This window comes from Triturus cristatus, chromosome 3_2 (assembly GCF_964204655.1).
Source record: "Triturus cristatus chromosome 3_2, aTriCri1.1, whole genome shotgun sequence".
Classification (NCBI taxonomy): domain Eukaryota; kingdom Metazoa; phylum Chordata; class Amphibia; order Caudata; family Salamandridae; genus Triturus; species Triturus cristatus.
In genome coordinates this window covers 552,568,580-552,583,430 of record NC_140584.1, presented here as the reverse complement: position 1 = coordinate 552,583,430, position 14,851 = coordinate 552,568,580, and the positions used below count along the sequence as shown (strand labels likewise).

General features: G+C 46.0%; 1 protein-coding gene across 2 annotated transcripts in view; it reads right to left on the bottom strand.

Moving 5' to 3' along the window:
- Window positions 1-14,851, bottom strand: part of DCDC1 (doublecortin domain containing 1) — a 1,503,674-nt gene that overhangs the window by 257,512 nt on the left and 1,231,311 nt on the right. For both annotated transcript variants that reach the window (XM_085648291.1, XM_085648292.1), the window contains 2 exons: window positions 12,790-12,948; window positions 1,677-1,877 (listed from right to left, as the gene is read on the bottom strand). In XM_085648291.1, coding sequence (XP_085504417.1) covers window positions 1,677-1,877; window positions 12,790-12,948 — 360 coding nt within the window. The remainder of the gene's footprint in view (window positions 1-1,676; window positions 1,878-12,789; window positions 12,949-14,851) is intronic.

Sequence of the window (14,851 nt, the reverse complement as noted above, 5' to 3'; positions counted from 1 at the left end):
GGTCAGCCAACTGACCCGTGTAGTCCACTTCTTAGTCCCGGGTACAAGTGGGAGCAAGTTCAGCCCTCAGGGTTCTCCTCACAAGTAACAACAGCAAGCAACGTATTTTTACTCTCTTCCACAGGCCAAGAGATGTTCTGATGAGGACACTAGGTGTGTCACATGTATGCCCTGTGCCATCCCCTGGGTGGGGTCATCTCCTAGCCACTCCGTAACCAATAGGGTAAAAATTCCCTGGGGCAACCATAAACCTGTGTGTTTTACTGTAAGCTATCCCGAAGTGCCATTCTCTACCTAAATCTAACATGGCAGAGTGGTCAGAGCTCCCTGAGCCCCCCCATAGGTGTGGCTATGATAATGGCAAACTCTCCTTTGTGGTCACTCAAAACCAGTTCTGGGGACAGCTCATGTCTAGACCCTCTAATGATTTTTTAATTAAAACTTACCCAGCAAGAGAGATTAAAAAAGGGAAATAGCTCACTTTATTTACATTGTGGCAAAACATTTTCCATCCTCTTGCTTACTATTCATGTTAACTGAATCACTTCCTTTCCCACCCTTCTTTAGGTCCGTGGTCAATTGGATTAGTGGTGAGTTAATGAGGAAAACCTTTGCCCGCAAATCCATGTGTAGTTTAGCTCCTACGGCTCATCGAAGATGGGAGAGGTTTTCCTGCCTTCGCTAAGGCATGCTTCCCAGCTTATGCCGCACCAATGGGTTGCTTCCCAGCATGCAGGATGTCCTGCCCTTAAAGGGTGTGACATCACATTCTGTATGCCGGAATAAAATGAAGAGATAGGAGGATAAAAAGCAGCTCCAGCCTGGGGCTCAGTGGTTAGTGGGGCAGCAGAAGTGATAGTTGAGGGGGTTCAGATGAGACTGGCGCAAAGCAAAGAAGCCCTCGCGGTGCTCCTCACAGCCACAGGAGTGATGTCTAGCTCCTCCCAAGTGCCGACAATATTGCCTTTTTCTTTTTACTTTGCAATCTTCGAAAAAGCTCGCAGAGAATCTAACAAAAAATGCCAAGTTATGACTTGGAGGACTTCTCACAACTTTACACATCGCGACATGAACGAGATCTATTGGTTGAAGCTAGTTAGAGTGAACATGGAAAGTGTACAGTGATAATAATACGCTGGTATACAGTTTATTTTGTACTAAATCTAGTTTAATATAAATCTCTCTCAAAAAAGGCTGTAGTTTGGAATGTGTGCTGACATTCAGCTAAAGAATGATAAACTACAGCAGCGTGAGAAGCAAATATTTACCATATGGGTCTACTCATTGGCTAAGATGAAACAGTTTAGTAGAAGGAGCTGAAAAGCTAGATATCGCTGTCAATGTTTATACACTATTTGTATTTCTGCTCAGTGGCCTGCTTTTCACATGCTTATTGGCTGTGGCCCTTAGTATTTTTCTACTCTTACAGGGCATGGATGTCACAACTAGAATGGAATGAAGAACTAGTGACAGGCTCTTTTTTATACAGCTACTAGAGATTTCAATGTATATAATATTAACCCATCCAAAAATAGAGCTTCGGATATAGGTCAATGTGATTCAGAAAAAACATAATTGGACATGTCAAGTGACTTTAATGGTATAGTAAGGAAATACTGTGATGCTCACTGCTGCAGTACATAAGAGTACCATATGAGTATATTAGCGAGCAGTACCTGTCATCTGCTTTGTGTATCCAGCGCTGATTCGTGTCGTCTGGTTTTCTTTCTACTAAAACCACCTCCATTCCCGCAGACGCGTCTGGATTTTCCAGTCCGAGAGCTAGGTCTGGAAACCTGCAGCTGGTGATCTGGGCATCTTGGAACTGGAACTGCTGACGGTGAATCTTCTGCACTTTTGCTGGCTTTGGTTTACTTCTGTTATAAATAAATGTGTTAAGAGTGCAATAAAGTACACAGATTTAAATAAACTTAATCAGAAAATTATGTGTGCAGTTATGTTATAGTAAAACACAGCATGCATGATATATATGGCAGGTGGATGGTACTGAGGTAGCTTCAGGGTGCTCAAACAGTAAAATGTTGCAGTGATTCTGCGGAGTCACAGAACTATGCTTGGGATCATGGAACCTCAGTAGGCAGGGACTGTCATCCAACCACCCAAGTATCCATGAGCCAAAGGACCGACTAGCTATACTACCTACTCACTCACAGAGGAACGAGTGATTAGATACCCGAGAACACAACAATCCCGACCCTCTCAGGAATCGCGGTTGCAGGACACGCTCTTTCACTCACACTCTCGTACCAGTCCACAATAAGTCTAACAGAGACACGAGGAAAGTTTAAAATGTTTATTTTAACTATTGTGCCCTAGTATGCGTGCCACAACAATTAGAAAAATGCTTAACACAAATACTGTTAGCATAGCAAGTAGTCCGTAAATCATAAAAGGTGCTGTTATTGTATACAACAGCGTAACCAAACCTCCCTCCCTTTCTATAGAAGCAAAATTATTTTATATCAGAAGATCTCTGGGTGTTTGCAGCAGATCTCATACCTCAGTCTATAGATGAAAGATCTACATCATAGGTGCTGTTACTCTTCCTTCTCTGGGAAGATCCCTCTCCAAATGTGTGTTACCCACCCGTCCAGGGGAAAACAGCGGTTACAACGCTGTTGTTACCACGCAGGTTGGTAACAACGCGGTCGTTACAACAACCGCGTTGTTACCACGCGTGGCTTTACATCGCAAGTCGTTTCTACGACTTGCACTAGGTGGCGTGCAACACCAGGGAATGTGTTGGATTTCAAATCCAACGCATTCCCTGCTGTTGCGCTAAATGGAGTAGGATTAGTAATTTATACTATTCCTAAATCCAGCACGCCATCTAGTGCATGTCGTAGAAACGACTTGCGATGTAAAGCCACGCGTGGTAACAGCTGCATCTGCGTGTTTTTTCCAGGTGGTAGCGCCTGACCAGAACAGAATAACAAGGGGCAGTGTTGTTCAACTTTGTCTACAATGTTCAGACTAAATCCCAGAAAAGAACAGAACACAAAAACAACAGCATGTTCTGTGGGAAAGTTGCAGTGTGGTACAAAGCAAAATATGTTTGTATAGTAACATGCACAAAGCAGAAGACAGTCTGCCACGGGCTCATGCTAACATAGGGAAAATGACAATGGCCACATTGACCATGTGACAAGAATACATTCCAATTTTGAGAAACGACTAATATATACTTTTAAAGAACCTCAAATGGTTGTGAATTAGAGTTCCTGTCATTAAAAGATCTGATGTATTAAATGTTTTATATATACTTCTAAGAGTACTATGCAGTATACATAGTTTTAAAGGTGCCTAATACTATAGGTTCTAAGGGGTGTAATGCAGCCCCCTGTAATCCCTGTTGTGCCTCGTGGGAGCACCCAACCTGTCGGGGAATCCCTATTCAGCGGAAGGCCAATGAATATCTGTAAAATGTATGAGACTCAGTGGCCCTAATCTCAATCTGCTGGGGGGCGTCGTCATTTTGAGTTACACCACTGCAGGTTCAGTTTTAATTCAAGCACTTTTTAACAACATGCATGTAAAGTCGTGGGCCCTAGACCCACATGCTCAGTGAATTACGACACAGACACAGTGGTGATGCCTACTTAACTGGCCACAAGCACATGCACTTGGGCCCTTTTATTAGCAGGCCCACATCACTCATGATGTCTGTGGTGGATGGGTGTGGGGTGTGTGTGTGTGGCCAGCACTCAAGAGAGTGACTGGTAAACTTGTGCCTGCTAAGACTCTAGAACGTGTCCAGCAGGACACTACACTCCTCCCAAACTTTATTGAAAAACAAAGTCCAACATGTGGGAAACAATGAAAACAACTACAACAACACATTCTCACAACCTCAAGAGGCAGTCTGAAACACAGTAGTAGACAGGTGCAGCTGGGAGCACCCGGGCACCTCGGCAGGCATCCATAGTTTAACTAGGACACCTCTGGACATGAACTCTGTGCTGATGAAATCCGGATCCTTTGGCTTCACGTTAGTTGAGTGACAGTCCACCTATGTGATGGTGACCAGTCCGGCATGCTCTTGCTGTGATGCAATTGGTGTTAACCCCTTCAGCGCGGCGCGGATTTCCGCGCCACGCTGAAGATTCCGTGCGCGGGCGGGGCCATGACGGAACGGTTCCGTCATAAGCACAGCCCAACCGACGTGCATGACGGAACCGTTCCGTCAAGCGCGTCGAAGGGGTTAAAAGTTCAAACTTTGGGCATCAGGAGAATCAGTGATATCTGCTGTAGAGCGTTCTCCTGTGGTGTCTTGGTGGTTTGTAGGGGTTTGGCTCCACTTGGGTGTTGAGATAATCCTTCGGTGGTTATGGTGAAGCCCATGGCACTGATGGATGTGTTTGCCATATGGAGGACTTGGACAACAGGTAGTGATGACTCGCCTGGGGGAGGATGACTGGGGGGACTTCGCAGCCATGTGGCTCATGTCTTTGCTGGTGCTGTTCTTCTTCCATGGCATGTGCGATCGCGAGCAGGGATGCCACCTGTCTCAAGGAGCCAGCGCTCCGGAACTGACAATCGCACTGGGATGCGTAAGGGGAGAGAGGCAGTTTGCGCATACGTGTGGCTTACATGTGGTTCTCCCATTGAGCTGTCTCCAGTAAAGTCCCTCCACCTCTGTGGCTAGCTTGTGTCTGAAGGTGCACTCTTGTAGTGGTGCGAGTCCTCGTTCTTATCCCCTTGTTGATGTCTCCAGCGCACCTGTGGTCATCTGGTTCTTCAGAGTGACAGGATTGTCACTCTTTTTCTTCATGATGTGGTGTTGTGTCAAATTCTTTTATTTGCGTGATGGTGGTGGCAGCTTGCCACATGGGGATGTGCGGTTCTCTTCCTGCCTGTAATGGGCAAATGTGCGACACAGTTTTAAGGCTTAAGGCGGTGTTTGGGGCACTCCCTGAACAGTCTTTGGCCCACTGCTGGGTAGTGCTAGTGCAGCTGAGGTGTGTAGATGCTGTCTTTCTGCATTCGGCCATGCTAGACCTTTACTCCCCTCTTTTCTCTGGGGAGCGCTAGGCATGTGCAGCATCTCTTTTACGGGCACCTGGCGGGCAACCAGGCACTTACTGTAGCTGGCACTGTCTCCTCAAGGGTAAGCCAGGGCGGATAACTACGCGGAGTTTACGTAGTTTTGCCTACTCCGCGTTCCATTGCGAACGCAGAGTTCAGGCAAAACTACGACTCCGTGGCGGAGCGTAGTTAGCCGGCCCCTCCACCCTCCCAAACTCAGTAAAAGTAATAAAAAGGCACTTACCTGCCCCGTAGCTGCCTCCTCCTTGCCATGGTCACTCTCCTGCTCCTCCTCGCCGTCCTTTTTCAGTGGTAACCCCTACATTGTACGTCTTACGAATGGGAGGTGGGAGGGCGTGGAGTGAAGTTCCACAGAGTTGTTTTCCAACTCCGTGGAACTTCACGTAGAGGCACTACGCCTGCTCTGCCCAGGGTTACTTAAGGGTACCGTATATAATCAAAAGAGGGGGAGGGAGGGAGAAGCAGTGGTCCATTCAGCTTCCAAATAATGTACAAAGATCAAAAGGGAATGGACCACTTGTACCTGTGTGACCAGGGTCATGGGTTGTTGGTACCTTTCATAAAAACCCTCTTACACGTACTCAGGTGGACAGGTGGTATATCTTGGTTCTCCGCCTATTTGTAACGTGACAGCATCAACATAGGGTTATTTTTAGTATGCTGACCTCCACCAGGAGGTAGACCCACTGGTACTACAGTAGTGTCCAGAGACCAGAAAATTGAAAAAGTGAAGTGCTCAAGTGGAGTGAGGTTAAAATTCCCTACATCCTCATTTTTGTAAAATCATTTATTGTATGGAGATGTGAAAAGGTTAAAACAAAGGTGTGCGTGTGTGGATCGCGTTACTGATCTTAAGCACTAGTTAGTCCATATGTGAGATCTCTGTACTTAAGGGTACGCTCTACTGGTTCCCTGTATGCCTGTGTCTACTCTTGCTGGGGTGATGCTGAGTCAGGCTCAGCGAAGGTCACTTGCCTTGTTATGCTTTGCTTCTCTGGGCCTGGCCATCTCTATTGCTCCTTTGCCAGCGTGGTGTTAGCCTCCAGAGTCTTCCCCTTTTGTGATGGGTGTTGGTGCTTCATGTGTTACTTGGCAGAGATGCACTATGGCACTTGGTGCAGTCCACAAAGGGCTCCCTCTGGTGGACATGTGCGGGTGCCCTAGGCACTTCTCTCTCCTCCTGCTGTGGCAGCTGATGGCCACCAGGTGGCACCGGTATACAACAGGCCTGGTACATCCTCTCACTGGGCTCAGCGTGCACTGTTCTCGGCACCTAGCAGGTCTCTCTCAGATTTTTCTAACGTTTTTAAAAACATTTTTAGTAGCCAATATGCAGGGTGCAATGCATCAGCAATTGCTTTGCCCTGTGGAAGTTGCTGTGAGGGACTGCAGCACTCCTGCTTTGCATAGGCTGGTAAGCAGCTGCACTCTCACCGAGGCTATTGGCCGCAGGGGCACACCAGGCTCCTTGTGATGCCACGTGGTGTTACCTTTTCAAACATTTAGCTCGGTCGGGGGCGGGAGCTGTGCCACAAGCGACCGCTAGTTGGTGCTACAATGACTTCAGGAGGCCGCAGCAGTTTTGCTGATGCTGCAGGGCTCATGGACTCCGGATATGCAGGTGCGGGGGTTTGCTCATTGCAGGAGCGGCCTCTTTTACTATTGCATGCGGATCCCTGTTCCTGGCTAGACAGGCTGCTGCAGGAGATCTCTCCTGGCAAACAGGTGACCGCCAGGGGTGTGTGGTGCTCTCAGCGCCTGACCTGGATGTTTCTCTCATGTTTGGCTTCCAGTCTTGCTGAGAGAGGTGAAGAGCAGTGCAGTTCCTAATATTTTTTTGGGGAGCTCCAGCGGCACACTGGGTGCAGACTGCCTCATTGGGAGGGCGCTCCTCTCACCTCTTGACAGATGGCAGAATGTGGGGTCAGCTTGCTAGTGCTTCTCAGGTGGGGTCTTTTCTTAGGCTCTGGCATTCCTTGATGGGCCACGAGCATCTGTCACTGGCGTCCCACTGCTAGTGTTGCTTGTAGATCCTACGCGGTCACTCAGCGGGCAGACTGCAGAGCACCGCTCCCCAGACTGCCATATGTCCTCATTACACCATGTAGTGCACAACTGGCAAGTGAGGTGAAGGAGGTGAAGGAGTTCTGAAGCCTCCTAGCAGGGTGGCAGCTGCTCCATGAGAGGGCTGGTTTGTGGGTCTTGCGGGGTTATGGCATGCGTGGCTTGAGCTGGGTGTGGACATGGGAGGAGGTGCAGGGATCAACCTCCTCTTTCCCCTCGGTGACAGCAGGCCGCTGTTTGGTGCTTTCCAGGAACTCTGCAGGATCGGTGCTTGCTGTGAGGAAGGGGGGACGAGGACAACCTCTTACATTTGGCGCCAGCAGTGCTTACCAATGTAACACAACTGCAGGCGCACTGCCCCACTTACTACCTACAGCCTGGGCAGAGTTCGTCAGGCAGCTCCGCTGGCTGTCACATACTCTTTCCCACCTTGAGGATTCATGAGGTGCCTCTTGCTGGAATTTCTACCTCCCAGCCGTCAGAGAGCAGCTCTACCGGAAGGTGTGGGAAGCAGACAGACAGAAGGTGAAGCAAGGTGTTGGAGAGGACGAATATATACCATAACATCGCATACGTTTGCAACACATGCTTTTACAACAAGATTGTTACAATGACCGCGTTGTTACATTGCAGTACATCACAACGCAAGTTGTTACAACGACTTGCTCTAGATAGCGCGCTGGACTTAGGAATAGTATAATTTACTATTCCCACTCCAGTGTGTGCAACAGTAGGGAATGTGTTGGAATAGTAAATTACACTATTCCTTAGTTTAGAGCGCCATCTAGAGCAAGTCGTTGAAACGACAAGCGTTGTAATGTACTACGATGTTACAACGCGTTCATTGTAACGACCACGTTGTAAAGGTAACGCGATGTAATGACCGCGTTGTTCAGGTTGTTTCCTGAGAAGACTTATCTCTATATTTTCTCCTTTCTCATGAGGAACGGGTTCACGCTCTGCTATGGGCCACGGGGCCCACGTCTTTGGGCAGACAGGAGTGATGATGCTGATTGAAATGTCCACCTCAAATGCGGAGACCTGCAAGGCGCACGGCATGGGGTCAGAACCCCTCATTGTCATTGTAAAGTTGCCAGCCCTAGGCCCACATGCTCAGTGAATCACAACACAGTGATGATGCTTACTTAATTGGCCTCAAGCACGTGCACTCAGGCCATTTTATTAGCAGGCCAACATCAGTTGTGATGCCTGGGGTGGATGGGTGTGGGATGTGTGTGTGGCCAGCCCTCAAGGAAATGCCTGGTAAACTTGTGCCTGCTGAGACACTCGAACGTGTCCAGCAGGACGCTACAATGCATAGCAGCAAATGAGCAAGCATGCATACATAAAATAACAATGCAGAATTAAAAATACAGTTCGCTATCGTGAGACATTTATTTTGGAGATCCCGTGCTCTTCATTACAAATGCATTCACTACACATACCAATACAGAACGTGGTTCTTTGACGAAGTGTCTCTTTGACACACCTTATACTGGAGGTAAACTCAGTGTCCAGAAAGTAAAGAGATGGGTATGTGATAAACTAATAGTTCAATATATCACTTTCCACCAATATGAATGACATAAGATGTAAAATCTTGTACTGTGAGAATAGTGATATCTTATCCCTAAAGATCTAATCTGTAAAAAAAAACGAAAATAATGTTACGATGTTAAAAATATATTGCTATTGCTCTCTATGTATTTGCATTGATCCTAGTGTAAACTTCGATTATTTTTTTTATTTGTTCAACAAAATGCACATGACGGTTAAAAATGGCTCTTTATTCCGAATGATGGTGCATCATTTGTTTTTCAAAGCAAAAGCAGAGGAATTCCTTCAAAGACAGCATTTGCAAAGATTATTCTGAATCTACTGAGAGGCTGAAAATGTATTTAACGTGTAAAACGAGCATTGCTGACGACCAAAGGAAGAAAAAATTTAAGTTCAGCAGACATTTCACAGAGCACAAACAGCATAAAATCAGAATAGTAGGTGCACACTCTAAATAAAAAAAATTAGTCAGAGCAAAGTTTGTAAGGAAAGTTGATGGAGGCTCTGTTTTCTACAAAGATGTTCAAGAAGGGAGCAGCAGTACAGAGAAGAAGGCAATGGTATCAGTGGTGAAACTGGGCCTGCTCCAAGGGTGTAGTACTTTCCTATGCAGGCTTCCAGAGTTATGAGTTAGTACTGGGGTGGAGATGGTTTGACATAGACTAAAATACATGGGGCATATTATCAAGCATGGCGTTAAAATTATCGCCGCTTTAGCGGCAGAAAACGGCCGCTAATGCGGCGATAATGGGCTTGATAATATGCCTGTGAGAATTCCAATAGAAGCCCAGGTTGACATCAGAACATGGGCTTCTACTGGAATTCTCTGCGGCATATTATCAAGCCCATTATCGCCGGTTCTTGATAATATGCCCCCATGTGCGGTAACTCTGCCTTACTTCTAGGTTCTTACAGGAGGCTTACGTGTGAGAAGTGTGGCTCAATGATTAGAGCGGCAGACCTGGATGCAGAGGTCTAGCCCGGGACCGGGTTTCAATTCCCTGCCTCGGCGGGTCTTGGGCTCAAAAATTCCACGGACCTGATAATTCTCGCCTCGGTGCCATTCCAATCATGGAGTCCCACTCTGCAACTCTGGGCAATAGCTTGCTTAATCTCCACAACGGCCCCCACAACGCTAAGGATGCCTGGCCTCCACCTTGGGGGTGCCCAGGAGTGGATGCCTCACAGGGAAAGCCAGGATGGGTTCCACAGCGGTATTCGTACAAGCGCCTTGAGACCCTTGCGGGTGAGTAGTGCGCTATACAAGTATCAATTTACGTTTAATAGTCACTTCTTAAGAAAGATGTGATTGCGGTGGTGTGAGCAGTTAAGCAACCCCACACATTTGTGCAGGCAATTGGCTCACGGAGTGGTTTACTTGAATAGAGTTTGGTAAATCCCCTCAGAGGATTTTTAGGAGGATTACCTACATACAGCAGTAAACGTTCAAAGCAGAATGTATGCAAGGTGTACATTTTTTTACTGCAGACTGCCAGTAAGTGCCAATGGTTCAGAGTCAGATGAGTAAGATGCTTAGATGAGGGGGGTCATTCTTCTTTCACAGTTTAAGTAGCAATGAGTCTGACTGAAGATATTGCAATGGGCCGCTGGTCGGTGCAGCCTTTACGCATCATAGCAAACTTGATATTTCACCCCCAGAAGAAGTGTACAGACCTGTCTACAACTAAACAATTGTTTTGAAATTAATGTTAGTGGTCCAACATTGATGAGGAACAGGACCGTAATATTTTGCATTTCAGAGTTCGTGCAGTGCTGACCAGGAAGCTATGAAAACTGACTTAAAACTTAAAGAAAAGGAATTTTAAGTAGTGCTGGGTAGCACTACATTTTCTAAAAACACTACCTGACCCCTTGGTTTGTTATGCAGTTGCGTCATTCTTATGGACCTGCATGAGGAAGAGGAAGGGATGGCGTATAGACCATTGAGACCGCTAAATAACAACACAAGTACTTAGACTCAGCATATGAAATAATTTTTAACGTGTTTAATGCATTTTTGTCTTTATTCTAGAATTGTGCTAAAATATATGTAATTTTAAAAATAGAATTCTGTATTAATTTTATGATGATGTATTTATGTGTGCTTTTATGATCATTTTTAACTTGATCGAATAAACATGAATTGATTGATTGATTGACTTGAAACAGGGTGCTTAGGGAAGATGTGGCACTTTGCTGTTTTTGTCACAAAACCTTATTGTTTTGATGTCTGTATGCTCTAAGAGGCCTAATATAGACATTAATATTGAGGTTATAATCGGTGTGGCTCATAAATGTAGACCGTCAAAGGAAGGGCACTGGTCAAGTATTATTCCTAACAGGGTGCCATCCGCCCCGTCTCAAATGAAAAACTACCTACACAGCTTGTGTAGTGGCAGCAAAACGCTGGGGCCTTTTCACAAAGGCATTTTGGAGTACATACAGTAATCCACCTTCAGTGCTCTTTTTCATACACCTACATGCCTTTGTCAATTGCTTTCAAAACATCTACAATTGAAATAAAATGGGAATATTCAGGAAATGTTCATATACAATTAGCAGATATAGAAATGACTGTGCCATTTTTGCACTTTTACTAATAGGGAGTTGAGGATTTCAGGGCCAATTCACAAAGGCATGTAAGGGTATGTAAATGAGTACTCTTGTACTACTGCTGCTTGTACTTATAAATGCTATGGTGAAAGTCCCCTTTTTTCTTTGTACTATTCTTCGAAAACAGTGCAAGCTGAGGACATTTTTTTTTCCTTCATGACAATTCCGTTTGTGCTGGCATGCTATATCAGTCTCTTCTCACAGATACATTCTTGAGAGCTACTTCAAAGTGGATGGCAACACTTAAGCGGGGGGTGTTGCCAATAAGGGCCTAAGGGAGGAAAAGCAAGTAATATACAGGACCTTAAATTCAAATGGCCACACCGCCACAGCAAAGTTGGGAAACTAAAGTAAGCTTGGAGGAAAAAATTAGGGGTGGGCGGAATTTGCGAAAGTGCCTTTCGCAAATTATCGTGAGACGGCAAAAATTCTCAGCGATCACGCGAAATTTTGCGTGATCGTGGAGATTTTTGGGTGCTGAATTACAGCGTTACTGAATTCCTGTTGGGGTTTTATTTTTGTGACAGGAGCATCGTGCCAGAATGAATCCTGCCCTGCATATTTACCCAAGAAGATGCCACCGTTTTGTGCAATACCTCTCCTCAACTGGAGTACTTTCTACTGGCTAATCAGTAAGTGCTACCTCGTTGGGTAAATGTATAGTGCTTTTCCCACACTACAGCTGCATAAAGGGCCAGAAGAGTTGTCTACGGTAAACGGTGACCATGTGTGTCTCTAACGTTGCCACCACGCCGACGGGCCCCGGGTCCCTCGAGTCAGCTGTCCATCGCAGTTCACATGCCTCTTGTTTATAAAGGGCCAGAGACCGATCAGAGCAGCAGATGAGGAGACAGAACCTCCTGGCGTCAGGAGCTACACGGGGATTGAGCTCGAGAAAGTCGTGGATGCACAGAGCTCCATCAAGGATCACAGCTAATTTTTGACGGTAGATGTGGGGAGAAAAGCACACCTGCCCAGCCTCGACCTAGCTCCCGAATGTTTTGTGCTGATTAATGCGTTACTGAATTTGAGCTTCAACTAAGTCCCCTGCTTTATTTATATCTGTAAGTGCTTCCTGTTGAGGTTTAATTTTAGTGACAGGAGCATCGTGCCAGAATGAATCCTGTCCTGCACCTTCATATGTCCGTTCCGATCGTGGAAGTTTCGACATTTTCGCGTTCCGCGCGGAACGCGAAAATGTCTAAATGTCGCAATTTCCGCGAGCGGAACCGAAATTGTCGCCCACTCCTAGAAAAAATATACAAGCATGCAATTTAAGACGTGGAACAAGTTCTGAACTTGGACAAATAGCTGAAAAAAGAAGAATTTGTAGAAAAAATTGTCTAAAGAAATAGCCAATGCACAGCCTTTGACGCTCTCATTCTTTACATCTACATTGACAACAGTGGTAAGTTTTCTTTTCACTTTCTAGTATCAGTCATTACTTATTACACCCGACCCCAATTATGCCATTCCTAGAACACAAACCTGTAATTGTTGTATAGTTCCGCATTGGTAAAAAACTGTCCATTCTTTTCTGCAACAAAACTTTCATCCGCTTCAAAAGATTCGGAGTTGTGCATCCAGGGATATTTGGGATTTGCTGGCTGGGCATCCATTCTATCATGTGACCTTGCATGGGAATCCCTGAAAGAGAACAGCATTCTGTAAATGCCCAACACATATGTTCCTGGTGCGCACTAGTCACTGCATGACTTACAAGATGCAAATAATGTACAAATAGATGTCACTAATTAACACGCATAAAACATATCATTTTTGGGGGAGAGTCAGGGTGAAGCCAACTTAAAAAACTTTCATTAAAATGTATCCACAATGAAAATATTTTCTCAGCACACAACTGTTGTGCCTCGAGTCTCACTGTCATTCCCTTCTTCAAGTTGAAAGACTAACAACAGCTTGTTTTATTATTATTTTATTAATGTCATGTGTAAATAGAGCATTTAGTCCTGAATGGCCTTCGAGCTTGCACGCACAAAGTCCAGAGTGGCTGGAGATTTTGCAGAGGGAATATCGAGCACAAGCAGCACTTAGTTGACTACCACAAGATTTGTGCAGTCATAGGTAGGTACCAAACAAGTGTCTAATAAGCTCTTCCAACCAGCTTCAGATTCACAGAGTTTGAATGTGATGTCAGGGCGCTCCACACCTTTGAGCACACCTTAGACTAACAGGGTCAGCCCATGAGCAGCACACATGTACTGCAGGTCAGCGAGGCCATGGTCTCCACGCGGCTTGTGGAGACCCACCTGCCTGGCAGAGATCTCACTGGCTTCTGAGCACACTTCATCATGGCAGAAGTGATGAAGGCAGAGAAGCATTCTGAGCACGCACATACTTTTTCATTATAGTGAAAAAAAACTCTGTGGGTAAACATTTCCCACAAATTGGGTTTTCACTAAAGCACCTAGGGGTGGAAACTCAGAAAAGGGGACGTCATACCCCATAACACCACCTTCTTTGGCTCCTGAGGTGCAGGGCTCCTCCATTCTCGTAATACTATTCATGGTAATATTTCCATTTTCACTTTCAGGATCAACATCAGATTTAATTTTACTTTTGACCAAAATAATCTCCTCCCCATTTTCATTAGTGCCAGGTCTTAGGCTGGGGCTTCTAACTTTAAAATGTCTTGCAACAAAATCCCCCAGAGAAGAAGGTAGACTGGCAAGCAGCCTAACTGACTTCTGTCTTCGACCCAAAGTCTAGATCTTCTCTGCTTCTGTCGGGGAAGTGCCAGAGATAGTAACAGGCATAACAGGCTCAGGCGAGAGGGTACATACTGGCGAAACTAAGGACATTTGCAACCCAAGATCCATCTCATGGACTACTGATTTATCAGGGTGACCTCGAACTGGCAGAGGCAGGGAATCATCGCTGGGTCCCTCTTGGGGGCTTGACTGCACCCCAGCGGCACAAGCCACCTCTCCCTCTTGCTGACCTCTTACCATAACACCACTTATAACAGCGCTTTTAAATGGACCCCTCCACTGCTGGTGAGGGAGACTTGAGAAGTTAAACTCGAAATATTCATATCGCCAGCACCTTCGTTAGCATGGTGGGCTCCTTGGTGTCCTTGGGGCGGAAGCAGATCCTACGTTGCCGGGGACCAGCCCCCCTGTGCCTAGCAGAGCTTTTCCCCCAGCACCTGTCAGCTCTTTTGCTGTGCTTTTTTCCACTCCTCGTAGATTCAATCAGTGCCGCTTCCACTTCCATTTCGAACTCCTTTCCCGCTGGACCGCAGCACACACCCTGCCAGAGCTCTACTTATTACCACAGCTTAAGCTTGGGGTTGTGTTGGGTTGTAAATAGTGAATAAGAGGGCAGAAGTTTTTGTCTAGAGCTTCCTTGGAGACCAATTGGGGCACTAATCCCAAACAGTTAACTTGTATGGTAGCAGTGGCTGGCTGTCCTATAATCCAATCTGTCGTAATAAACAATACAGAAGATACCGGAGACACCGGGAAGCACAGAGGTCACGAAAAGGTGGAATTGGAAGTCAGATGGGGTCAGCAAGTCCACAGGGCAC